Below are 26,910 nucleotides of genomic sequence, written 5' to 3'. Positions count from 1 at the left end.
ATTAAACACCCAAACAAAGAAATGCTTTTACAAATCTCCCCTCTAGTTCTCTGATACATAAAAAAAGATACATGTCTACATTGGCATGACTAGCTGTCATAAGGTCATAGGTAATTTAACGAAAACACGAGCAGTGTTATACATTTACAATTTTTACAGGGATGAGTTAATAAACAAGATTAGCCTCGGAAGATTCTCCAAAGCTAATGTCAAAACTGCACCCATCGCGAAAATTAAAATGAAAGCAAGCAGTATCTTCCCAACATATAAATAACTTATGACTGGTTGTGACGCCTCCTGGTAACAAAAAACATACTATTATGTTAGTAAGCTTAACAATGAACATGTCAACCTCCGGCTTTAATTCAGATGATTATGTGTAGAAAATGCACTAACATCTGTGATAAGTACACTGAAATCCATAAATGTGTATTGAAACTTGAAAGTCTACGTTTTCTTGAGATTATATGAATATTATCCGCTTCCCATTTGGTTGTGTTTAGCAAGACCGATTTAACAAAAGAAAAGCATAGAACTTCCTCTCTCAAGAAATCATCTTTTGACTACAGCATGCCTAAACCAGACGTTTTGAACATTCCCATTTCCCACCCAAGAAAGCAGTTAAGTCAGTGGACCCCTCCCAACCTTCCCAATAACATACAAACCCACCTCCCTCTTCTGTATAATATTGCAAAACTTTCCCCCACCTCCCTCTTCTGTATGAAACATGCTTTCCAAAAACATTGTTTTAACCCATTCTTATAGTAAATAGTAATACTTGATTTAAGTAGCTTAGCAAAAAAAAAACAAACAAACTTGATTTAAGTACCCAAAAGATGTAAGAAGTCATCTCCCGCAGTCCAATTCATGACCTTGTCATGGACTACCAACTGCTTATGTTATTTGCATGATCGAATTGTAAACCTCCTTCACCCAGCCAGGGAGATGGATTAATGGAGAAAAATTCATCTGATTTCTTATGTCCTAATCTTTTTAAATGACGAAAAAAATCAAAATAAATCTAAGTAGGGCTAACTTCAAAGCCTCTAGTTCCTGCCAGGCTTTCACCATGATACAGTTCAAGTTTTTGACATTAGCTCCTGCCAATATGCCCATATTAAACTTTAAATCGTTGTATTAGAAAATCTGAAAATTGCCCCAACTTAGCTTTAGTCACCAATATTATCATCACAACAAGGAGAAACGGTGGGATTGTCAAGTCTCGTTTCCAGTACTTATCTCATTGGTAAAGCCAAAGAAAAATAGTAGGTTTACGAATCCTTGAATTGCAATATGGTTCTAGACTTCTAGGAACAAAGATAATGTATGGTTTCTTAAACTGGTTCTCCAATAACCATGGCTCCACATCTCTTGTCACAACTCACGATTATTCAGTAAAGTAAATCCACATTGTGGGTGACCTCATCATACTTGTTTTGCATTTGTTTTCACTTTGTTGCTCCAAAATTTTATTCCTTCTGGGCACAAACTTTTCGGGCTTCTATGATCATAATGAATTATCAAGCAGTTTACCTTTCCTCGAAAAGGGTCAAGCTTAAAACCAACGAGGGGGCACATATTCATGATTTACCAGCTACCTGATTGCTCATGTTTTGTTAACTAGCATAGCCTTGTTCAAAGGAAACAAAATGTAGAAAGAGATCATACCCTTACAGACGCATTGTGCAACATTGTTGGCCGATTGAATTCCCCTTTCCTCAGGCCTACTACAAAAAAAAATTAACAAGTCAGCACTCGAGGAAAAATCCATCTTTTCCAGTTTTTATATCTGAATCTTTTGTGTTCAAGTTTTTTTAAACTTCTTTTGTACCTTCACAATTCATGGAATCCAATAAGTAAAATGTATGGACCAAGTTTGTAGAAACAAATCCTCGAAAGACGAGAAAACCAAAAGAACTGGAAATTTTGTTTTGTTCATTGCCCTTTCGAGAAAACCAAAAAAACTGGAAATATTGTTTTGTTCATTGCCTTCAGTTAACTTTTTCCCTCCCATGTATCAATTTTTCGGTTCCTCTCATCGAGAGTTATCCAAAACTCAAAAACTTCAGAAGAAACAACACAAATTCCATAAAGAAACATGAAAATTAGGGTTTCTCATATGAAAGGAAGAAATTCCAAGGAAAATCACCTTCAGCTTCAGTAACTGTTTGCAACTTCCAACCATCACCGTAATTCACCAAAACCGAATTGGGGCCGAAACTCACAGGCTCTTCCCCTTCCTTCACGGCTTCAATGTGTGAAGCGATTGGCCCACCTTCAACCTTCCTGTTTATCAAAGACACCGCAAAACCCGCCTCCGTTCCGGCGGCGAACCGGCATGTCTTCCCTGAACTTTTGCAAACAACCTCCACAAACTGCTTCATACATGAACAATTTTTTTTTGTTGATAATAGGTGATAGAAGAATACAAGTATTTGATTACATAAACAGGACATAACCCTACAATCGTACTAAGCCCAACTCAAAGCCCATGAAGAGAACAAAAAATTAAACAAATAACCCCCATTTAGGGGAATAAATAATCAATTCAATGATTGACCTGAGCTCCTCTATGGGAGTGTACAAGGGTGGCCAACTGAGCTAAGCAGCTAGCCCTAGTTTGCAGGGGTGATAAATGAGCTGAATGAGCTGAGTAGTTAGTTGTTCAAGCTTGGTATGCAAACTTAACGAGCTTGCAAACATGTACATGTTTTAGCTTGTTTATCAGACAGGCCAATCTCGAACTACTTTTAATCGAGCTTATCTCGAGTAGCTTGAAAATTTATACATCCTAAGTTAAACGAGCCGAGTAGTACATTGTTCGAGCTTAGTTTAAAAGCTTAAAGAGCTTCCAAAAAATGTTCGAGCTTGTTTGAAAGCTTAAAGAGCTTGGTTTATTATGTAACAAACTGATCTTGAACGAGCTTTTTACGAATGAGCATGAGCTCAAACTCGAGTATTTGCCCTACCAGTTAGTTCATACATCAGCAATTGGAATCACCCTTTAGTCCAAAAATTTAAATGGGGGATCAAAATGGATAAACGAAAGAAACAATCAAGAAACATAATTACACCAGTGTTTCATGTGTAAGTACATCAACACGCACGTATATAGGGAAATTAGAGATGAAGGAACGAACTCAATTCAGAGGGGGTTCAGTTCATGTCTAGTTTTTTAATGGTCCAGTCCGGTCCAGTTTTGGGCCCCTCCCAGGCCTACAACAATGATCGGCATCGTTCAGAGGTGGACTAAAAACAATGAATTCAAAAAATCAAAGCGCATGGGGTCGATTGGAAGTCAATCAAGCTACTTTCCCTTTAGTAGAAAGGTGCATTTAACAGAGGGAAATAGAGAGAACTTACAGGCAGAAAGCGGCTGGGAAGGTCTGAGGGGGGACGATTTACTTTTGAATCTTCTTCTTGCTCCTTTTCAGCCATCAGAGAGAGAGAGAGAGAGAGAGAGAGATGGAGAGAGTTGTGTAAGCTCTGTGTGGGTCTAATTTGGGTATTTTTTCTTTTTCAAGAAATTTGGGTGATTTTCTTTTTCTAGAGCTAAATTAAATTATGGTCCTAAAATCATCTTTTACCTCTGCTGTGCGGGTGGTGCACAGCATCTTGTGCACCATCCGAACTATCCATTCGGCAATCTAATAGTTTAGATCTTATCTCGGCAATGAACGGTTCGGATGCTACACAGTAGAGATGAGATTTGGACCGTTGAATTGCTGAACGAACGGTTCGGATGGTACATGGTGTTGTGTTCATTATGTTTTCATCAATTTCACTCCTTATAATTGCACAAACCTATTTCAGCGTTCATTGACTTTTTTTTTTTAATTTTTTAAAACGTCACTGTAAATACAAACAAGGACAGACAAAGAGTCCTTTAATAAAATTCTCTCTAACTCGGGCAGAATACAACCCATAAAAGAAAAGATATTCCTACCTAGGCAACTCATTGCAATCCAATAGGCTGCCTTGTTATGAACTCGGCTGCACCACACAAACGTTCACTGTCTACCTTCTGTCCAAGCTTTAATATCCACTATGATTGCTTCTATCTCCCAATTACACTTTGAGCTCGGGAGGGTGGTTGATGCTATCTATAAGACTTTTACAATCAGATTCAAAAATAACTACTGGAAAATTGTACTCCAAAAGCCAAAGCACAAGCAATTCGCAAAGCCCAGCTTCAATAACAAGAGCTGAAGATACTTTAACATGATGACACTGCCAAACATGAGCCGATCCACCAAAATCTCTGACAATAACGCCGAAGGCAATCAGTGTTGGCCTAACCGATCTGCCAAAAAATCCGAATTTGGGAGCTTCTTGTTGAAAACAAAGTTATTCCTAGCTTTCCAAATTGACCAACAAAGCTGAAAAATAGCTTCTATATCCTCTTTTGCTTGTTTCCTTTGCCAACTCCCCACAAAACAGGTCCTCCATCCATCGATCAGCTGCCCCAATCTCCATATGATTAACCCAAAAACATTTTCCCACTTCCAAACCATACAGCCCTACTCCATGGGCAATGGAACAACAAGTGTTCAACAGATTCAGGAACATTTTCGCAAATCCGGCAAAGGGGAGGTTAGCCTTACAAGTCACCTAATTTCGCACAATTTTCCACATGAACATGAGAACTTTGCTTAATATACCTTCCATTTTCCGCAGGTTATTGGCTTTGTTTTGCTAAGACCTTCCATCTTCTTAATGCTATAGTTGTGGTAAGTGTGTGATAAAATTTCGATTATGAGAAGTTTGGTAACTCCGGTTTTGTGTCGATTTGTGTTGATCAGTGGTAAATTGTAATAGTGTGTTTGCATCTATAGTAAATTTATTGTACTCCGTATCTCATAAGAGACATTGGTTACATTTTGTTTTGTTTGCGTTGTATTAATGTTCTAGATCAGTATGAGAACATAAATTTAATAGTTTTGATTCGTTAAAGCTCGTGAATAAGTTCGAGTTCGACTCAAACCTAGATAAGTTCGGCTCGTCAAATTTTTATTAAGCTAAAGCTCGACTCGAGTTTGCTTAAAAATTTAACAAACCGACCTGAACATTCTAAAGCTCAGCTCGATTTGGCTCGTTTCCCTAGGTTAACAATGCCTTTTCTAGATGCTAAATTTTGACTCTGTCTCGATATGTGAAAATGTCAAAAGGCAAAATTCAAGATTCCGCGTTTGCAGCCCTAAACAAATTAAAAGTTCTTTTTCTCTGTCCTCTTGACTCTTTCCAACATTTTGTAACTAAACATTTTCACAAGTCCAAAAAACATTCAGTATGTTGTTTTCTTTTGGTAAGAATTGAGTCTTGTGTGATTTGATTTTTAAGTTTGATTGTTTTCTTAGAATTTAAGTAGTGTTACCCGTTCCGCTAAGGTTCTTATTTTGTAAGTGTTTATTTTCTGCTTTACGAGACAAGTCATTCTCTCACAACATCATCTTTAATTTGAAAAATGTACACTTATTTTAGTCAGCAAAACGGAGCTAACCTTTTCTAGGTTGGGTCCCTGTAGTCTTCCAAATGGCAGGAAGGTGAAGAGCCCCGAGACGCGTCGGTTTGGGGCGAAAATAATTAGACAGCCCACACACACTTAACCCAAACTCTCGAAGTGAAATTACCCTCTTACCTTTCCGTGTTAAAAAATTAGGCCGAACCTTAACATTTTGCTCCTCTGTCTCTCTTTGGTAAGAAAGGTTGTGTGAGGTTCACATTGGGGTTCCACGCAAATAATCTGAGCTATTCAATAATTTTTTTAAAAAAAATTGAGTGGTCTTTAGGAAAAACAGCTCAATCTAATAATTATAAGTAATTTAATCTTTTTATTTTTTTTTTTTCATTCAAAATTTAGGATCCCGAATACCGAATGAACTTTGAGGTTATTATTATTATTTTTTATTTTTTTAAAATTGTCCAGCCCTGAATACTGAATGAACTTCCAGCCATTTGGAGGCACTATAGGGACCCAGCCTTCCCTTTCTAGATGCTAAATTTTGACTCAAAATCTCGATATGTGAAAATGTCAAAAGGTGTTTACTCAAGGTTGATTAAAGAAATATAAAAGTTAAACTACACTTTCCCTTTCCTCTCGACTCTTTCCAAACGTTTTTAGCTTAAATATCAAGAAGTTGTTTGAGGTCATTTCAATGCCAACAATTAGCAAATTTTAGCTGAAATACATACATACATACATTTTCGACTTGAAGCCCAGGACCTCACTTAGAAATCAGACCAAAAGCCAGTTGCTGCATCTCTTGTTGTGGTCCATAGAAAAACAAAAACATTGACAAATGGCAGTGTATTTCAGAAACAAATTCATCATCCCTTACTTGTGTTTGGCTTTGGTGTTGCTGGTACTGACTCATCGAGTTGACTCGGAGCCCGCTCATGACAAACAAGCTCTCCTCTCTTTCCTCTCCTCCCAAGCCACCAATCGCGTCCGATGGAATGCCTCTGCCTCCGCCTGCACCTGGGCTGGTGTCGAGTGCGACGCCACTCGCTCCTTCGTAATCTCCCTCCGGCTCCCCGGTGTCGGGCTAGTGGGTCCCATCCCGGCCAACACAATCGGAAAACTGACCCACCTCCGAGTCCTCAGTCTCCGGTCGAACTTTCTCACAGGCCAAATTCCCTCCGATTTCTCCAGCCTAAAGCAACTCCGCAGCCTCTACCTCAACACCAACCTGTTCTTTGGTGAGCTCCCTCTGAGTCTCACCGAGTTGGCCCATTTGAAGCGGTTAGATCTCTCTAGAAACAGCTTCACGGGTTCAATTCCTTTTGCAATCAATAACCTGAAACAACTGACTGGACTTTTCTTGGCGAATAATGAGTTCACAGGAAATCTCCCAATCATCACCGCGGTACAATTGGTAAATTTCAATGTGTCCAACAACAATCTTGAGGGCATGATCCCCGCAACCCTTTCGGGCTTCCCTGCTAGCTCGTTCATCGGAAATGTTGGTCTCTGCGGCAAACCACTGTGTGGCTGCGGCCGATCACCACCACAGTGTGGCGCATAACTAGGAAGTGCATGAACCTTTGTATCAACATGAGACGAGAGGGAACACCCGTTCGCGTACACGTTCGTAGTATAGAAAAGGACAAGTCTGAAAACACAATAATCTGCTACTTATTGCTCCTTCTGTTCTGATAGAGCCTTATGTCTTCAAGTATACCTCGACATTTTCATAATCTAATTGTAATCTTCTGTACGAGGCCACAATCTCAGGCGTTTCAATCCTGCAGCTAATACATTCTACTACACTTTACTGTGGTGTCATATCTCTCTTTTCTTTTAGAATCCCGGCCTATTAAACCCATTAATTTGGGAGATCAATCCCACTATTCACTAGTGGGAGCCCCATTTAAGTCGGGAATTTCGCCCAGTATGTATGCTGGTAGAAATCAAATCCCAGACCCAAAGCTTCATGAAGTCCCTAGATACCAAGTAACTACCACTGTGCCAACCCTCAGGTTGTGTGTGGCGTTATATCTGGGATGCAATGAAGCAAATGCCATCCCTTTAAACAAAAAGAGAAATGATTCGCACCGAGTATTAAGCTAGACCCTAGCTTAAAAAGGGTAAGGCAAAAGTAATTTTTAAGGTCTAGGTAGTACTTGTGGCAATCACAGCACGTCCCATCAGCTACATTTGCATTGCAAAAAATGTGGCCTCTTCCATAACACCTGAGACAGTTTCATAATGTATGAATCACATGCTTAATGGACACAAACCAAGTCATACCAAGCAGCATTTGAGAGACCCTTTGAAACCTTAACAGGAAGGACAGAAAGATCCTCTACTTGTGAAAACATGCTCACTTGACTAGATTAAGCTGATAACTATAATAACTACAAAACAGAAATAAAATTCTCTCTCAAATGGTGCAGTGAAGTATGAAAGTTCATCAAGACAAGGGATGAAGCAAAATGACGTCTACAAGCACCTCCCATAGCTTCCCATGCACAAAAGGCCACTTGGAAAAGCAAACAAGAGGAGAGATCACTTCAGCCAAATGTTGCGATCAAGAAACCCTTATAAATGCTCATGAACTTGGCTACAAATGCTGCAAAGATGAACAAGAGATGTACTATCAGAAAGCTGGTAGAAAGATGTTTCACCTCTCTTCCTTGACATCATAGTTTGAGAATAAAAGATAGAATTACTCCTCACCAATAACTGGACTAATTTGCAAGCATTTCTATCAATGTGTGTTGGCTTGAGAAGCATTTCGGTGGGCTTATAATGAAACAATGTCTATGCACACAAATAAATCATGTTCTTTCACTGCTTACTATTACCAGTTATTTTAAAAGTTGTTTTTTTTTTAGTAAAAAACAACTATTAAAATAGTGAAGAGATTAGGGCCAGCTTAGGAGTGGTAGGGCATTTAGGGCCAGCTTGTTTGACGGGACTAATAGTGAAGAGATTATAGGATATGTAATTCTATGAGACTAGTAGTGATGGGATTAATAATCACACTTTCCATGGTACTATACATCTGGCAATTTTATTTCCCATGCACATTTAAATATGACCCGTAAAATTTTTAACCAAACACTAGATATGTGGTCCCCTTTGATAAATAGTCCAATCCGATGCTCATCCGGTCAAATAAATGGGCCCTTAACCAAATACATTTAAAACATCAACATTCTCTCTTAGGTTTCTCTTTGAAGTTGAAAATATGCCCTTGAGGATACCTCAATAGCTAATAATGGATGACCTACCACTGTATCTGTAGGAGCTTTATTCACCTAATCACATCAAAACATTCTCTATCGTAAAGGTTTAGTAATCCACCATTGATTAAGTTTCTTCAAAGTGAAAAATTATACCTGTGGCCAACCATTCATTCCACGAGGCCATTCCCTTAAAACTCTTTCTTTCATAAGCTTACTTTCAATCCCCGTATATCCCTATTTACTCAGAGAGTGATTACGAGTGCATGTGTCCCTCAACCACAAAAAGGAGTGTTTGAATGGTCCTTGGGTTCGTGAAAAGCTCATTACTACTGACATAACTCAGAGGGAGAGACTTAAGTCCTTTTGTATCCGCAATGAATCCAATGATGAATTCAATGTACAAGGGAAGGAGAGATTATTAACCATATATGACCTGGACGACACAAACTTTTCCACATGAGGGATATGGATTATGTGGCCCCTTCTCCAGTATTACAATTACATGTTGTCCTACAGGTCTGTGTAACCACTAACCAGTAAGATAGCACAATTTCATTTGAGTTACATTTTCCCCCCATGTTTGGGGCCATTTGTTTCGAGAGAACACTAAAGTTTTTGACAATAGGTTTGGCAATTTGTTTAGGATACCTAATGAAATGTCACTTGTCTACTTCTTGGGCTTCAATTCCATATCATTCAATGGCGATTCAATGATTTTTTTGTGGGTAGATATTGGATGGTCGTGTATGATCTGTGCACTCTTTAGCCTTTTACCTTCCACCAGGTGAATCTCTTATCCTCCATTCTCTTATCTAATCATTCTTAAATCTCATTTAAAAAATATATATATACCAAGCTGCTGATAAAAAGAAGAATGACAGTGTGACTGAAACAAGACGCATTCCAGACAAGAAGATTAAGATGACATGCATGTGGTAAAACAGGATGATGATGATGTCAACCAGAAGATGCAATGCAAACCAACCAAAGTGATTTAAAGTTCAATGCCAACTGAAGAAGTAGCTAATCACAGATAGGAAATGTGAAGGTTTATGTTTCAAATCTCAATACGGTTAACTATAATCTCTTCCGGGTAATAATGCGGACAAAGTGACAAACAGTGTCCACAATATTGATACAAATTTCATAAAAAGAGCAAAAACAGCTTTGTTAAAAAATAAGTTGATCAACAAATATGCATGCTGCATGCTTGTATGGGATACATTAATCTGATTGGATCAGAGAAGGATTTTGTTAAATACCTTCAATGTGAAAGATAGCTTTCTGTCCGAGGCGCATCCTGTGTTCCTGGAATCAAACAAGAACAAGCATAGTTAGACTAAACTACTTCATCCTCAGTTCCTTACCAAAACAATCATTATGTACTTGTTAACGGAATAATGAGCATTTGTGTTCTATTTCCACATAGAAAATGTAGTTAACAATTATTTAACATAAAAAACAAAAGAAGAAAATCAGTAATCAACACCAACTGTATTGAATAAGAGTCATAAGACAATCCAAAGGCCATAAAAAACAAAATGTTAATAGGGGTTGTGACCTAAATGGTATTTTCATTAGGAGACAAAATAAAAAAAGAGATGGAATTGAGTAATCCAGTTAAAGTTACATTGAATCCTGCTCAAGAGGGACTTGATGTAGACTTCCGTTCTAACCAGTTTTAAGACATTTTTTCCTTCCAAGTTTTGGTGAAGCTTTCCATGGAGACTTCAATGAAGACTTCAGATTCTTATTCCAACATGAATGGCAAATCCACAATATTTGCGTGTAGAGGAAATCCTAGTCGAGTAACGTGGTTCGGTACTTTATATTGGATTTCCTATTCAATTAATGATTATATAATTCTTGAGTTTTTTTTTAATCTCAAGGAATTGATTCTTTCAATCAAGGAAGTGCTTGATTTGTCTGGTTTTGAATGCCTAAGTTACAGACTACATCCTTTGCGATTGCAATCTGGTATGCTTAGACGAGACGGGTCCTACTAAACTTGATGAAGATGACCAGTGCTCTTCGAAGATAGGTTATGCCAGTTCTCAATCGTATCAATCCACTTGGCAACACCGCAGGGCTTGTAGACATTCTAGGTCATTATTGTTTTTAGTATTAAAATCCCTCGACTTTTACATTACCATTGCATTTACATTCAGTTTACTTTGTTCGATTTTTCCTAATAAGAGTTCTGAAAGTCTGCCTAAGCTGTGCCCAGAAAATAGGCGGACCCCCAATACCTAGATTTTAAGGTCAAGCTGTAAATCAGAGGCAATGGATGCCTAACTCAGATAGCTGGATCTGACCAAAATATGGTAACAAAGCCGGAATGAATAATCATTGGAGGAAGGCATATTTAAAGCATCGAAACAAACTTACATAATATGCAGCCCAATGACACACTTCATGCTTCAATTCGGCATCCAATTTCTTCAGTAGTTCAAAGAGCAGCCTCTGCAACTCAAACACCATGAGAAACATCAAGCTCAGGCACAATTTACCGAAGGGAAAAAAAAAAGGGAGGAAGGGGGGGGGGGGGGCGCTTATCTGGACCTTCAATACAGTCTCAGGAGGAATGCAATTAATGAGTAGCTCATATATCTTCCCACGAACCTGAAAGAGCCTGCATTATGATAATGAGTGTTCACCACAAGGTTAAGAAGCAATATGGAAAAAACTGTCCAAATCAACTAAAATACACTGGCTTTGAACCAAAATGCAGGAAATGCTTCAAACAAATATTCAATGGGCATAACAGGAGGGTAAGTTTATAACTTGAGTTCTATAAAAGTTAAACACGGACTGTTAAGTAAAATTTAACATTTGCCCGAAAATGCAGAAGTTACAAACACACCTTTTTGGGCTTTGCTCCTTCATTATGTCTGATGCGATCTCAGAAACATATTCCTCCCAATCCATTGGAGGTATGGCTTGGTTACTCGTGAAAGGATACCTGTATACATGTCAAAAAATGTACCCAATAACATAGCTATAGCTATCAAGAATAATTCATGTGAAATAAATTGCTCCAAATAAAGGAGAAGAGAGAGGACCATAATCTGCTTGAAACAGCTAGACATAAAATCAGAGTTATAATGGAGCTTAACTGTTGTACGCGGCAAGTCTCAAATGCCAAAATAGCCCTTCTTAAACTCCGATTTGACTTTTCTGCTATACGGGCAGCAAATCCAGATGGAAGTTGTAGCCCTTCTTTCTTTCCAATGAACTCCAACACTTTCACAATCTGGCAGGAATAATTCTTTTGTTTACAAAATAGACAATATGCATGAATAATCTCAAGGATTAACTAAATGGAAGATGGAAACTGAAATAACAGTATCAATAAGAAGCTCCAACCCCTAAAGATGGGTTTTGGAGAAATTTTTCGGAGTTTTTAAATTGTTATGCGAGTACATTGACATAATACTATGTGTTTGGGATTTCAACAATGATCTTGGGCAAAGAAGTTGCAGGAAGCTATACGAAACATTACCCACTGCTGGTTCACATAACAACAGCATGTTAAACAGTGTAAACAATTGTAAACTACAAACAGCAATTATCAATGTGACAAGCACTACAAGCTCAAACACATTCCTGATACCGCCAGCACAGTAAAATGGTGCCGGAGGATAAGAATGTCCATTCCTCACCAGCAAACACTAGATTTTACTGCTCATAGAAGACTAAAGAAGAATTACGCGTACAATTTTGGCAAATAACAACTGCAAACAATTTACTGTTATATGCATATATAGGCACATGATCATACTTCAAGCAAAAAATCGACAAAAGTGAGAGCCTACGTGACAGTCACTTTATCTCCCAAGAAACAAAAACAACAGAGATTGGTTATCTCTATAAACCAACAAATGTCGGCTATCAAGACAAACAGAAACACGTGTACGAATTTTCAATTGCTAACAGCTATTGTACAGATTTCCAAACCTGTTCCTCAGTTGGTGCATTTATCCTCACATTCAGACAACGAGAACGGACTGCTTCGGTAACCTTTGAAGAACTATTGCAACAAAGAATCAGCCGGCAAGAGGCACTGTACTTTTCCATCGTCCGCCGAAGAGAATGCTGAGCTTCTCTTGAGAGTTTATCAACCTCATTAAGCACCAACACTAAATTGCAGAGAATGGATTAAGTTAGAAAATGCAAATTACACACTAGATTGAATATTCAGTTAAGAATAGTTGCATCACAAGATAAATGTGATCAGGCTTTCGTATTAAAATTACCATCACATTGATATGACCTCACACGAACGTCCTTTACAACTAACAACCATTTCTTCCAGTGCAACTAACATCAGTATATGTACTTATACGAGTATACCAACCACACGAATCTAGAAATGCGAGCACATATCAGGAGGAACGTGCAAAAGGGCAATTGCAGAATTACCTTTAAATCCTTTCTTCCCTTTCGTATCAATTGGCCTGTTCTTTGCCATTTCTTTTATTATTTCCTGAACAATATATCTATCCTGAAACCCTGCATCACTTGGATTGAGTTCCACATGGTACGTGCTGGCTAATGTTGTAAGATCTAAATCAATAGTCCTTGTTCCAGCCTGAAAACGAATTGTGTTACAAACACATCAAGGCAATAGATAACCCTAATTAGCTGGAATAATGCCTTGTTGAGTCTGAGTTGAGCTAATACAGACAACAATAGTCCAAGATCCCACTTCACACAAAGCAACTTGAATCAAGGTTGTCGTTGTTACCACTCTTCCATTCTACACATGAAAGTTCACCGGATGTCCAAAAGGAATTGGCAGCATGTGAATCCAAAAGGGGGGAAAAGTACAGCGGGGTTCAGTTTCTAATGCTAGATCACCACCTAAAGTACAGAACTTACAAGGTTGAAAATTTTTCAGTGCCCCATTGGGTTACTAAGAAAGAGGGGGAAACAACCCAAATTTACTAGTGAATCTTCTACAATAATAAAAAAACACAAGCCTTCAGTCTCCAAACCAACAACTACTGCTTAACAATGGATTTAGTTCAGTATAAGAACAAGTCAAATTATAAATAAATAAATAAATAAAACCAAAGTTGAGGTTTTTTTTTTCCTCTCCCTATTCTTGATTTCCTCAGATACCATAAAAACAATACGAGAGAAGGCATAAGAATCTCCCATGCACAGAAGAACACTCCCTTAACATACACATTTAGACCCACAACAAATGCTTAAAAACTCATAATTTTACTAATTTCTCCTTTTCTCTTCACATATGCATATACAATCAGAATGACAAGAAGAAAAACTTACATCCACTTTCCAAGTCTTATTTTCTACCTTAACCTGCACGTAGAGTAACCGATAATATTAATGAATTATAAACGAATGCTACAAACCACATTGATGATTAATGAATCATAAACGAATCGCCAGTGGCGGAGCCAAGATTTTGTTAGGGGGTGGCACTTTTCGATGGGAGTCTACTAATATTTGTTGCATGTTGTTTGTGAAAATACGACAGGAAAGGATCATGTTAGGATCAGGCCTTGTAGTCAGTTTTATTTCTTTGTTAAAAGAACACAAAGTCATGGTTCAACTATCTTGTGGCCTTCAAATGGAAGTCATTGAGATATAAATTTCTATGATCCGAACCGTTTGAGTTTTTCAAACGCTGTTTTTTCATCAATTTTTCACCATTTGCGTAAAAACATCAAGTTGATTGAGTACTGAAAAGTACATAATCGACTTTCATTACTGTATAACATTTTTTTTGAACCGGAGAGGCATGTGTCACACCCCCTCCATATACCTCCGCCCCTGTGAATCGCCACAAACCACATTGATGATAAAAATCAGAGGACAAGAAAAGAAGATAAGGAAAGACCTTCTCGGCACTCGGCCCGAACATCTGCCTCAGTAAGGCCATTATTAGGGTTTTCTTTCCAGAACCAGGTGGACCGTAGAACAACAAATGGGGACAATCTTGTTCTGTTACCTACACAAAAACAGATCACCTGAAACCAAAACACCTAGATTCTAATAGTAAAACTTAGCAAAACAACTCACGGAATATACAAATTTACGTGTGAAAAATCAGAAAAATAGAGGAATACGGGAAAGTATACCAATTTCTTGAGGTTTTGGGCCACATCTTCGTGTACGATGACCTTGTCTAGGGTTTTCGGCCTGTACTTGTCTACCCACAACATCTTGACGAGGATTTACACACACGCACACGCACAGCGGCACAGAGAGAGAGAGAGAGAGAGAGAGAGAGAGAGAAGTGGCGGGAAAGGTGCAGACCAGAGAGAGAGAGAGTGAGTTTTGGAGTGAGTGAGTATGTGTTAGTATATAGAGGGCCTAAAGGCGCTTGAGAAAGAATCGAGGGTGTGAAGAAAGTGGGAATAATTGCACTTTGCTCTAACAGCCCTTTTCTTTTCTTTTGGGCCAGCCCTTTAGTTTTTTTCCTATAGCCCATTACATTTCGGTAAATAATTGTTGAAAATCATACATAATATTTCGGTAAATAGCTGTTAAAAACAAGATTATATTTCGGTAACTACATGTCGAAAATATGTTCAACTTTCGGTAAACAACTGCCGAACATACATTTTTAGTAAATAACCGTTGAAAAAAATATTATATTTCGGTAATTGGATGCTGAAAATATATCTCAATTTTGGTAACTAACTGTCGAGTATAATTGAATTTTTTTAATGAATTATAAGAGAAAATAAAAGACTACGAATAGCAGCGCCCTTTCTTTTTTATCCACAAAAACGCCCAAAGGGCTCTAACAGCTCCTTTTGCAGCCTAGGTGAGAAACAAAAAGAAAAGGGAGTGGTCTCTCTTATTAGTGGGAGAAGAGAAGAAGAAAGGGGTGATTTCTCACCAACCCATCCAAATACACTTGAGAAATCAAAACTCTCACTCCCATCTTCGGCGACTAGTCTCTTCTTCGGCGACCTGAAACTCTCCTCTCTCTTCTCCGGTGACTGAATAGCCACTGGTCTGACGACGAAAAGATGTCATCGTAGACCGCACGCGTTGCCGAAAGTTGAGTGAGTGAGATCTACTCTCACCCACGCTCCCCACTTGCCTCTCTCTTCACCTTTCTCACGGAATCGCGCCAAAAGTGGCGAGAAACAAAAACTGGCTTTGAGGGGGCTTTCGTCTCCCACCCTTCCTCACCCTCTCTCGCCTTGTGGATCATCCAAATGGAGGAGAGATTGAGTTCTTCCTTCTTCCCCTTTCTTTTCTCCCGAAATCGCTCAATTCAAACGAGCTGTAAGATGGGATGGTTAGACTACCCTGATGTGGTGGAAATAATAGTAACACAAAAGTACCATATGGGTAGGGCTGCAAAGTGCAAACGAGCCGAGCCGAGCTTTGTTGAATTTGAACTCGGCTCAAGTCTTAACGAGCCGAACCCTTAACAAGTAAAGTTTAGTCATTTACTAAACAAACATTCTTAATTAAACCGAGCTTTTAATCGTTTATGAAAACTCGAGCACGATAAACAAACCGAGCCGAGCCGAGCGTTAACAAGATAAGCTTGCGAGCTGCTCGTTGATTTGCTTTCTATGGGCTATGGGAATGTTTGATTGCATTTACTAGACCAAGTGCAACAAATTACACAAATTTTGAGATAAATTACACAAGTGCTCTAAGACTGATAGATTTTTTTGTCTCTATTAAAAAAAAATTTAATTTGTTTCATTTTTTTAAAGTTTTTCTGAAATTGGCAAAAAACTAAAAAACACAGAAATAAGAGAATTTGAATAAAGAGAAAAAAATAATCCGACTTAATAATTAATCAAAAACACCACACAATCCCATCTTCTACAATCATTCCTACTCCCTCCGTCCCTAAATAAGTGTTCGGTGCGCAAAACTAAGCCTTCAAAAAGATGCATTTGTTTCGTTAAAAAAATCAAATTTTTTTCACAAATCAATAGATAACAATAAGTTCTATTAGATTGTGAAAAAAAATTAAATTTTTTAATAAAAAACATGCATGTTTTGTAAAACCTAGTTTTGCGTGCCGGACACTTATTTAGGGACAGAGGGAGTAATAAAAACCTGACAACAAACATGCCCTATGCGTCTATGGCCATTCATTTGATATCTCTCAATGTCTAGACTAGTTTACGTGTATCTTGACTGATCCCTAGGAAACCATCCGACCGTCAGCTATTGTGGGGCCAATTTAAAGCTAGAGTGTAGCCATGTGTGGATTAAACCTACAAGAATTAATAGCATTTAAGAAGTTTCAAACCTGAGACCTTACAATGGAAGGACCCCCAAGTCCCAAGCTTTAACCTCCCAACCAACCGTTTGGGTTACAGAGTGCTGTTAACGAAGTCTGCAAAGAACGTTGAAACATTCATGTTTCCATGTATACGAGGTACAATTACTAATTTCCGCAAACTGGGTAGGAGCGGAATGTGGTGGTAGGAGGGAGGCCATAAATCAAGTTAATCGTTTTCTCAAACCTAGCATGAATTGTACAAAAAAGAAAAAAAAAACGTCCACCAAAAAAAAGAATACAAATTCAGAGGAAAGGGAAGTCACAGATGAGGTTGAATACGAAGATGGAGGAGTGAAGTGAGGGTTTAGAGCTTCAAGATTGAGGGGTGGGGTTTGGAAGTTGGAGATGGAGGCGGGATGGGTTTTTTGGGGCGGTTGGTGGTGGCTAAAGAAAATAGTGTACTGAGAAAATCAAGGTTAATTTGGGAATGAATGAGAGATTCTTATTCGGTGTGGATACTGAGAAAAGAGAGGGTGCGCACTGAGAAATTATCTCAACTCTATTTCAATGAATCACTGTTTCATTGGCTTGAGAAATAATTCAAATAGCTTGGAAACGAGATTGGTAATGGAATAAAATAATGCAACGCGAAATTTAGGGTTAACCAAAGGAACAGTAATATCAAGCAACGAATGCAAGTGGAGTGATAACCATTGTTGTAGACACATCATACTCCCGTGATAAGATTTAGGTTCAAACATCGAAAACTACTATTAACCACCAACACTTCTGGACTTCCACAACAAATAAAATTGAAAATCGAGCAACGAATATCTGTAAATGCCCATGGGAAGAATGAAATATGAAAAAAAAAAAAAAACCCTATGCCCCGGTACCTTTGAAAGGCTACCAAGGACTGGGTGAAGAATGGAAAAACGTCCACGAAAGCCCATCGGATAAGATCTTCTCTAGATCAAAAAATATACTCTAGTATCTGTTAACAATGATTTCTCCCGGGTTCAGACCCTGAATGCCACACCTTGTTGAAGGCGTGATTCTCACCGTATCAAACAAGCAGTCTGTTATGGTATCACTCCAAGGAGTAACAGAGAGTTACAAAACAACACCTAAAAGATCTTGTGATCTGTGGCAACTAAAGAGTGGAGTACAAAGGGATCTCCTTCTCATGGGAAAAACAAAATACACTACTGCGGTTGCAGCAGTTTAGAGCAGGCGTTGAGCTGCAAATAGTCTTGAGCAGTATCGCCACCAAATATAGGAGGTTTCTCACAACTCCGGCAGCTTTCGAGTGCAATCTTGTTTCCACAAAAAAGAATCCCGAGAAGGCCAAGATTTATTAGGTTTCTTTTGCTCGTTGTGAGTATTCAACACCTCATAACATGTGCAATCCCTCAGGTGGATGAGCAGAAGAACTTCCTGCAAGCCGCAAGTACCATTATCAGCCATCATACAAATTTAAGTTCAGCCAAACAGAATTTTTCATTGTCATAAAGAAATTGGACACTCCGGGCCCTTGTTCATGGGCAATACCTTTTGATTTCTTTCTTTGCAGTAACACTCCTTCACTGGGGAAAAGAAAAAGTATAATGATCATATGTAAGAGTGAACCCACATCAAGTACTGGTTAATCAAGCGGAAAACAATTAGCATAACTAAGGCGGTAACCCCCCACAAGAAGAGGTAATCTGATAGAACCCATCAACGGACGAAAGGTTTATGCTCCAATGGAAATAATCCAAATTGAGCAGTGCACAGAAAAACTCAGAAGCAGATAAAGCAAGAGAGAGATCAGCATAAACACAAGTATTTCTATCTTCTCTCATTTTTTTCCACGATGGAGAGAAAATGACTATTAAGATGATAGATTGTGCACATTAATCATGAAAATCATTGGAGGGAAATACATGGAGGAGCCACCCATCACCAGTTGGAAGCAGGTAGTGTGCAATAATGATATACTACGTAAAACATTATAACTCATAAAAAGCAAAAACTTCTAGCAGGCAAGGAAGTCATTGAGATCTATAATGGACTCTCACACGTATCCAACACACTTTTAAATGACTACATCACATTTGCACAAAGATCTGTGTAGCCTAAGTAATAATAAAATTCCAAATCCCTACATCTTTAACTTTAAAACGAAGAAGCAGGACCTCATACCTTGTTCCTTTTGCATGCGGAGGGACTGTTCATCCCAGTAAAAAGATGGAAATCAATCCAACTGTCACTCTATGAACAAAAGTACTATCCAACTTTGGCCTCTCCATTCACCAAGTTACTTTTGTTTTCATCAGAAATACTGCTAACGGCTTTACTGCGACTCTTTTTGGGCCTCTCACCATCTTTGGCTGAGCTAGTTAATCTTTTGACAACCTTCTCCACTGGTAGATTGTCTTCCACTGACTGACTTCCAATGGAGCTTCTGCGGTTAACAGTGCTACTTCTATCTTCAGGGTGTTCAGTTTTGCCTCCTATTAAACCATCCTTCTCTATGTTTACAACTTTCTTAGGTGTACCGCTCTCAGGAGCTTTGTGGGAAGCTGCACTTTCCTTGGTATGGTCACTTGTCTGTTGCTTCAAATTGGGTTTCTCGGTAGGTGCATCCGGAAGCAGAGCACGCCGGCTGAGGCGAAGTTGTCCCTTTGCATTTATCTGTATATCATCAAATCAGTATAGTTATCATTTTTTCAGAATTCTGCAAAATAAATTCATCACGATGCTATGCTGACAGGAAAACAAGAGTGATACTTGGGGAAAAAGGTTTGTTAGCATGATTAAATAAGAAGAAAACCTTTAAGGGGGATCAGAAAAATGAGCAACCATATTCTTACGCTGCAAATTTTGTAGTACAAAAGTTTCTGATCAGTGATCATCACCCCATCAACATTTTTCATACAAATACACAGTCCCCCAGAGTAAAAAAGAAAATTCAGGTCTAGAAAGTTGAGAAGCAAAAATACAGCATGCTAGAGGAGTCTTGGGATGATTATCCACTCAGAAAACAAGGCGTAGAAAAAAAAAAACCCACATCACTACCCCATCACTTTTAATGCCAAGTTGCCAACTGCAGATATTTCAGTAAAGGAAATACCATTTAGGAACAAACGACTCAAGTACTAGGAAAGGGAAGATAAGGACAGAATTATAATGAATCTTAGTGATATTTGTGCATGGAGCTTCTCCAATTCTGTGTAATTTGGATTGCAAACCAAAATGCAAGAACAACGTTCCAAAACACATCATAGTCATGCCAGGCGGAATTATCATTCCCTGCATGTAAAAATTGCAGGCAGGAGCAGAAGAAACTTTTCTGAAACAATCAGACAAAAAATAGATAGTCGGTGCCGAGTTGGAACATATCCCCAAAGAGACTTTCAGGTCTGTGCTTAGGTGGCAATCGATTTGCGTTGATCGAGGTAACCCGTGATAGAAAGCGAAAACCAAGAAGGGAAGAATAACAGGTGGAAGCAAGAAAAGGGTGCTGTTACTCTGGGTGTGCCTTTATTCAAGCTATATCTTCATTTGCTAATCAATCAAGGGTATTCATGACTTCAAGATGTACTCAACAATCATTTTTCTTACCAAAATTTGCTAACTCAAATAAATTTCTCATAGTCATAAATGTACAACTATCAAGTACATGAATAGTTTGGATAGCTCTATTATGTTTGACCCAAAAAAAAGAGAGAATAGTTTGGATAGCAATATGAAAAGCACAAGTACTGTGCAAATTTGCGATCTTATGCAATTACACCTGAGATTGAATCCAAGCACTATTAGTCTGTCTATTTCCATTGTTTCTCAATGTCATCAATCGATAGTACGCGGACACTCAGATCCATCATCCAACCTAACACATGTAGAATGCGTTTGCCTATGGTAATTTCTCACACACTAACTCCTAAACATTACCTGAATTTAGGATTGTAACCAAAAGTTCATGATATGGAATTTAAGGGAGGATTAAATTGACTTGTGTATTTTGTTGGTTTTGTACAGATGTTTTTTGGTCATTCTCTTTTTAGGTAAAATAACTCATGATTTTTCCTTGCATCTTAGCTTCAAACCTGAATTGGACTATTAAAATGTCACCGCAACACATCCAGTAATCTTAAAACATTTTGGGAAAAGAACATAAATGCACACGTACTAGTATTACATAACTGAGACAATGCTTGAAATAAAAAATAAATAAAGCAGACTACATTCATTGGATATACACACCATTTATAAAATAGTTTGGACTTTGGAAAGCAAAACTTGACTGTTTTAAATTTGGTTGCAACTTGCAAATCTAGTAACGCCAAACATTAGAAAAGGAATTAAAAATATATATAGACGCATTCAGTTAGATATTTGACACATGATATATTGGATTTGGACGTAGCAACAATCGTTTGGGCTGGACAACACATATCCACTTTTGGAAGCCCAGAAAAAGCACCGTGACCTCTACCCACTACGAGATGTAATGGACAAAAGGAAACTGTTCATAGTAGGACCAGCTGTTTGAAATGTGTAGTGGTTTTGGTCTATATAAAGTAATAGAAGTCAAATTGTGTTTTTCTAAGTCTTATTTATGTCCAAGTACGTCTACGTGTCCTCATTTTTCTTCCTGAGAAAATTATAAGAGCCTGTACAAGTGTACATATCTCTGTGATTATCATACCAGCCTCCAAATTTGCATATCCAAGAATAAGATTCCATACTGCTAAACATGGAATCAGTTATGTTGCCTCATCAGGCAGACACAGCTAATACTGTGTGCTTGAACAACCTTCCATTTAACAGTTGGAGAAAAAGTTTACAAAAATACAGGAGAGAAATTCAGACGACTCAAGATAAATGCCCAAAGCATGGAAGGACAAAGCTATTTGTCATTTAGCAAAATTCATGTTTTAAGGGGGGGAAACCCCGGAAGGGACAGGAAATGCCTGACCTCAATAAGCTTGACATCAACATGGTCTCCAATTTTGAAAGCCTACGATGACATTAAGAGAGAAGTTACTTTTTTCACCATCAATATTCTTTCATTACAATAACAAATAGTATGCTTACATCTTCTGCCTTTTCCATCCATTGTCCAGTCAACTCACTAATATGGCAAAGTCCCTGCAGTGAATTTGAAATATATAATGAGTTGAATTATTTATTTAAAGCAATAGGAGCTGCAAGTTCCATGACTCAACAGACAAACAATCATGGCTGATTGACATTACTCATCATTTCGCTATGGCACTTGGCGTGAAATTTTCCTTTATTGACCATTGGATGAAAGAGAGTGACAATCAAAATTTCTACATGTACGAAACAAGTAAAAAAGGAGAATCATAAATAGATGGTGGAAAGCAAGACCAAGTTTCAAGGGCCACTAGAGCCACTTGATGAGACAACTCCAGATAGCTAAGCTGAAAGTAGTGCTGTTCACAGGTTAAATCGGCTGAAATTACCGGCAGCCCAACCAAACCCGATCCTTCAGGTTGAATACATACTTGATACTACATAATTCGATCCATATGGTGTCCTAACTGCATGCATCGGGTTGCCTAGTTATTTGGACGGTTTTGATTCAGGTGATGTTTTTCCCCTCTTTTCCTTGAAGCCAGATATGCATCATCAATTTCAGTGACCCCTAAAACTAACATAAGCAATCGCAGAGGAAAGAGATTCGGGTCAGGGTGTGTGTGTGTGTGTGTGAGAGAGAGAGAGAGAGAGAGAGAGAGAGAGAGAGAGAGAGAGAGAGAGAGAGAGAGAGAGAGAGGTGTCTGTTACAGAGGTAACAAAAAAAGAGGGGTATTAAGATGACAAAGGGGTGAGGAGGGCAAGGGGGTTTTCAGCAGTGGACTAAGATCCAAACAGAGCGCATGGAAAGATTGGGGATGATGGAGAAAGAGAGAAATCACATTGCCGCCGGCGCTGGTGCCCATTCTCTGCCTCTTTCTTGCTGCTGTTGAGAGATATTACGGATGGAGAGAGGGTGAGATGACTGAGCTGGAGAGAGATCATACATAGTTAAGGTCAGTGTCGGACCGCTTTTCCGCCATCTCTCCTAAAACCAATTGGTGATAGGAAGGGCTTCAATTAAGTCTTTTATGGCATTCGACATCGCACCCGCAAGTCTGTTTTTAGAGCGGTCGCAAAGAGTGGCATTATGTAATCAAATCCATAGGGGCACTCTGGGCCCAAGAATCCTTCCCTCACGATGATGCTCCTGTGACTCGAACCCATGACTTCCTGGCTACCACTTGTCGGACCGCTTTTCCGCCATCTCTCCTAAAACCAATTGGTGATAGGAAGGGCTTCAATTAAGTCTTTTATGACATTCGACATCGCACCCGCAAGTATGTTTTTAGAGCGGTTGCAGGGAGTGACATTGTATAACCAAATCCATGCATTGGAAATGGGACTCTAAAAGTGAGAAAGAATGGAGAGAGAATTGAAGCATGATGAGTAGCTATATTAGCAAGAGATAAGAGGTAATGTAAGTGAACAAGATTAAGCCACATGTACAATATTTTTATCGTTTTACTGCATATGTTGGGCGATCCTGACTAAACTGTTGAAATTTCCTCAGGCCCGCCACCCGAGCAACAATCTAATGCTCTATACCCTGAGAACCCACAGTCAAATGTCTCGCTTGGCGAAACCGTCTGCCTGGAGAATGGGGTTTTTGAGCAACCCTTGAAGAGAACACTGAAATCACCTTATCTTAACCTTCCTTCCATTTTTTCTTACCTTCTGAATTAATATAGTTCTTTGCAGTCAGTCAGCAAAGGAAAGGATTTACATGTTAATTACTATTTCCTCAAATATTAAAGAATGTCCTCCAAGACAGTTTCTTCAATACCCTTTTTCTTAGACTTGTAAGTTTAGTAACCGAAAGCATAAAATGTTTTCTCTTTGTTGACGGTTGATGCTTTCAAGAGGTAAATAAGGCATCCTATTCAAACAGCTCTTCCCACAGAAAGATGTAGGAATAGAACTTCTTGTTCTGATTCTATATCGTACCTGGCTGTATGTCTATGTGTGCTTGTGTGTGATATGAAATATCTCTTTGATTTACAGTCACTGCACCCCCTCCCTGTCCAAGTCTCCGAATATAGTGTTGCATCTGTGTCCAACTATCCCTTGACCATATCAATGCGCCTTAGGGTCTCATCATGTTCAAGTCCAATATTTAGAATCTTCTGTGCCTAATATGAACAAATACTAACGATTTGGTAAAGAAGTATATACCTCACGCCCAGGTGCTATCTCCACAAAAACTCCATAAGGAGTTATTGATTTGATCTCACAGTTCCTGATATAAAAAGCAGTGAGATATACTTCTTAACTGAGAATTTGACATTTGGCCAGTACATACAAAGCAATACAGGTAATGGAGAAAAGAAGCCAATATACATCATCAAAGTCTCCCAAACATTTTAAATGACTACCAATAACTTGGTGTATAGATTTAGCATACTAGTCCTCCAGCTGGACACGCTAATCAAGTGGAAAACTGATTGTTGATGAGAAATTAGTAAAACGCATTTACATACCCCCACTGTTCCATATTCTTGGTCTTGTCTGGGAGTACTAACTTTTAAAGAAAACATACAACTAATGTAGTTGAATTCAAATCAATGGCATTATTTTCCTTATTTCCCCCCACTTTTTCTATTTGAATCAAATACAGTAACAGCTTTTTGTACTGGGTAGCTTGGGAATGTTGTAAATATTTTGCATCTACTTTTTAAAATGGGCATACATTTTGAGAAACCTGGACCAATAATACGGGACAGAGGGCGAAACATGCACTTTCTGCGAGGGCCATTCCAACCAACCTGTTTTAGGCTAGATATTTATGTGCATAAGACAAGGAAAGTGGAGAAAATGTGGAGGAGGGAACCTATAGATATCACCAACAGTTGGAACCATTGTCAAACTCTTGATAATGGATTTAGATCTCTCTATACTTGAAAGGTCCTTTGCAGTAATCTTGATCTGCAAAACCCACAGATGTGAACCATCACAATACTGAAACAATCACAAGATTCGCACCAAACAAAAAAAATTGAAGATGAGGTCCTCAATTTAACTTACTGTTCCATCATCTTGTGTGTCAATGCCCTCTACTCCAGTTTCTTCGATAATACTTTTCACCTTCTTTCCACCAGAACCAATAATAAGGTTGACTTTCTCTGGTTTAACCTATAAATTAGCAATGTAAAGCAAAAAGCAACAATAATAAACGCAACATGTAATACATTGAGTGCATATCTGGAGGACTAACAAACCTTCATAACATGAATCAAAGGAGCATAAACGGAAAGCCTTTTCGAAGGAGGAGGTGAGCATTTTGCCATCTCACCTGGATTTCATTAAAAGAATGGATAAGTAAGAAAATTCACCCTGAATGTTTTAAAACAGATCTATGATTCCTCAAACTAAAATGAGATCTTAATCGTCCTTCATTCCATGATGCCTCATATTACACACAATTGACAAGTTAAGAAGTTTCACGGAGAGCATCAAATAGTTTAGAGTATGTATATACAAGATCGTTTGGGTGCGTTAAAAGCTAGAGCAGAAAGCTATCAACATAGATCCTATCAACATAGATCGGAAAAATTTCAAAACGAAATCCTTTAACAGAATGGCAAAAGAACAAATATCAGATGTGTAGTAAAATGCAAGAAAGTGACCAAGAAAAGGAGACCCTCTAATCATCAATCCAAAATATAAGAAACTTCCACCACTGAGATTAGCCTAAACCTCACATAGCCTGTACCCCAAAGTTGTATTTAGCCCCCAATTCTACCTTGATATTATAAATAGAGGAGGTGAGCAAAAACCCGAATCACCAATATAACAAACCTTGCCCGATAGAATTCTTTTGTTGGTTTCAAAGTACTATATGGATTGCTTGGGTTTTAAAATCAACTCACTGTATTAATATTTTGTTTGCGGCTTGTACAATAAATACACCAAACCAACCAAACAAGACTAACATATTGAAATATAACACATTAAAACAACGAATGCAACTAACTTTCTCCTTTCAAGTTTACCTAAAGGGCGTAGATCTGGGCGATAGCTTTGGACAGGGTAATCTACTTTGATTTGGTGCTCCTTGGGTCCAGATCAGATGAGTTGAGAAAACAACAGGTATGCATGTGTGCTTATCACTTACACTTGAGTCTCGATCGAAACAGACCACCATGGTATGATGGGAACATGGGATTGATTTTGACAAATCAGACGATGATTTCTGCAAATCCAAAATGGTCATTCGGGTGGCTCTAGCAGGTTAGTGCTGAAACCAAAACCCTGTTGACAACCCTAAGTTATAGTACATTGCATCCCCAGATAAAGGAAAAGAAAATAAGTCCAAGTACTTTTGCCTCGCGCATGTTGAATAGCTTGATATACATTGTTGGACTCATTTCCTAGTAGTTTAAGCTTTTGGGACAATTGATAATTCAACATGGTATCAAAGCTCAGGCTGGGAGAGGCCTTGATTTCAAGTCTCTTCGTTTACATTTGTTCTCTGATTACAATCTGTTTTTCCCCTTCGTATTGTATTTCACTCAAATGGGGGTATTTACATCTCCATGTCCAAGACGGGATTGCATATGAAGAGGGTGTTGAATAGCTTGATGTCATTGTTGGCTACATTTACTAAAAGCTTAAGCTTTTGGGAATATTAGTAACTTAGCAGTTAGCAGACACATTCAAGTTTTCTACTAATTTCTTATCCACACCGAATATATACAATTGCCCCTTCAGACATAATCCCATCTTGATCCTCTTTTTCGTCAAAGCAAAATGTACTTATATTTTGTAATGAGTAATGAAGTTACTACTTCATCCTCCTTTTCTTTTTCCCTCCACATAAGCTATATTTTGTTAGCATGCTCCAACCGAAGTACTTGTATTGGGTAAAGTTACATAGAAAGGCATAACAGTATAATTGT

General features: G+C 38.4%; 4 protein-coding genes across 8 annotated transcripts in view; 1 reads left to right on the top strand and 3 right to left on the bottom strand.

Moving 5' to 3' along the window:
* Window positions 1–25: 25 nt before the first annotated feature.
* On the bottom strand, window positions 26–3,532 carry LOC131319063 (uncharacterized). Of its 2 annotated transcripts, XM_058349167.1 has the most exons (5): window positions 3,364–3,530; window positions 2,150–2,378; window positions 1,669–1,724; window positions 127–297; window positions 26–89 (listed from the first exon to the last, which is right to left on the bottom strand). In XM_058349167.1, the coding sequence occupies exons 1-4, from the start codon at window positions 3,436–3,438 to the stop codon at window positions 154–156; spliced, it is 504 nt and encodes a 167-aa protein (XP_058205150.1). In that variant the 5' UTR covers window positions 3,439–3,530; the 3' UTR covers window positions 26–89; window positions 127–153. The 2 variants fall into 2 exon arrangements, with proteins under 2 accessions (XP_058205150.1, XP_058205152.1); XM_058349169.1 differs by having other exon boundaries at window positions 26–297; window positions 2,150–2,375; window positions 3,364–3,532.
* Window positions 3,533–6,299: 2,767 nt separating this feature from the next.
* On the top strand, window positions 6,300–7,025 carry LOC131321075 (probable inactive receptor kinase At2g26730). The gene has a single exon (XM_058352090.1). The coding sequence runs from the start codon at window positions 6,300–6,302 to the stop codon at window positions 7,023–7,025; it is 726 nt and encodes a 241-aa protein (XP_058208073.1).
* A 637-nt stretch (window positions 7,026–7,662) lies between these two features.
* On the bottom strand, window positions 7,663–15,078 carry LOC131319062 (replication factor C subunit 3). Its single transcript, XM_058349166.1, has 11 exons — window positions 14,802–15,078; window positions 14,561–14,671; window positions 13,987–14,019; window positions 13,114–13,282; window positions 12,649–12,830; window positions 11,808–11,944; window positions 11,555–11,653; window positions 11,254–11,323; window positions 11,080–11,154; window positions 9,954–9,999; window positions 7,663–8,072 (listed from the first exon to the last, which is right to left on the bottom strand). Exons 1-11 carry the CDS (start codon window positions 14,883–14,885, stop codon window positions 8,014–8,016), a joined length of 1,065 nt encoding a protein of 354 aa, XP_058205149.1. The 5' UTR covers window positions 14,886–15,078; the 3' UTR covers window positions 7,663–8,013.
* Window positions 15,079–17,879: 2,801 nt separating this feature from the next.
* Window positions 17,880–26,910, bottom strand: part of LOC131318655 (probable polyribonucleotide nucleotidyltransferase 1, chloroplastic) — a 39,578-nt gene continuing 30,547 nt past the window's right edge. Inside the window, exons 18-26 of one of the 4 annotated variants that reach the window (XM_058348573.1) lie at window positions 25,231–25,304; window positions 25,037–25,144; window positions 24,843–24,937; window positions 24,188–24,251; window positions 22,010–22,063; window positions 21,891–21,932; window positions 19,112–19,603; window positions 18,479–18,568; window positions 17,880–18,364 (exon numbers count right to left, since the gene is read on the bottom strand). In XM_058348573.1, coding sequence (XP_058204556.1) covers window positions 19,196–19,603; window positions 21,891–21,932; window positions 22,010–22,063; window positions 24,188–24,251; window positions 24,843–24,937; window positions 25,037–25,144; window positions 25,231–25,304 — 845 coding nt within the window. In that variant the 3' untranslated portion in view covers window positions 17,880–18,364; window positions 18,479–18,568; window positions 19,112–19,195. Of the gene's footprint in view, window positions 18,365–18,478; window positions 18,569–19,104; window positions 19,604–21,890; window positions 21,933–22,009; window positions 22,064–24,187; window positions 24,252–24,842; window positions 24,938–25,036; window positions 25,145–25,230; window positions 25,305–26,910 lie in introns of all 4 variants that reach the window. The other 3 variants (XM_058348570.1, XM_058348572.1, XM_058348571.1) reach the window with 3 other exon arrangements.

This window comes from Rhododendron vialii, chromosome 3a (genome assembly GCF_030253575.1).
Source record: "Rhododendron vialii isolate Sample 1 chromosome 3a, ASM3025357v1".
NCBI classification, from domain to species: Eukaryota; Viridiplantae; Streptophyta; class Magnoliopsida; order Ericales; family Ericaceae; genus Rhododendron; species Rhododendron vialii.
This window is presented reverse-complemented; position numbering and strand designations above follow the sequence as displayed.

What these genes read in the sequence shown, in the direction of transcription:
- LOC131319062 (XM_058349166.1), bottom strand. Translation starts at nt 14,885, where the DNA reads ATGTTGTGGGTAGACAAGTACAGGCCGAAAACCCTAGACAAGGTCATC. An exon ending in ATAAGACTTGGAAAGTGGAT is followed by an intron (nt 13,283 to 13,986) that starts GTAAGTTTTTCT and finishes ATTCGTTTTCAG; the next exon opens with GCTGGAACAAGGACTATTGA. An exon ending in AGGGAAGAAAGGATTTAAAG is followed by an intron (nt 12,831 to 13,113) that starts GTAATTCTGCAA and finishes TCTGCAATTTAG; the next exon opens with TGTTGGTGCTTAATGAGGTT.
- LOC131319063 (XM_058349167.1), bottom strand. Translation starts at nt 3,438, where the DNA reads ATGGCTGAAAAGGAGCAAGAAGAAGATTCAAAAGTAAATCGTCCCCCC. An exon ending in AACAGTTACTGAAGCTGAAG is followed by an intron (nt 1,725 to 2,149) that starts GTGATTTTCCTT and finishes TTTTTGTAGTAG; the next exon opens with GCCTGAGGAAAGGGGAATTC. An exon ending in TGCACAATGCGTCTGTAAGG is followed by an intron (nt 298 to 1,668) that starts GTATGATCTCTT and finishes TTTTGTTACCAG; the next exon opens with GAGGCGTCACAACCAGTCAT.
- LOC131321075 (XM_058352090.1), top strand. Translation starts at nt 6,300, where the DNA reads ATGGCAGTGTATTTCAGAAACAAATTCATCATCCCTTACTTGTGTTTG.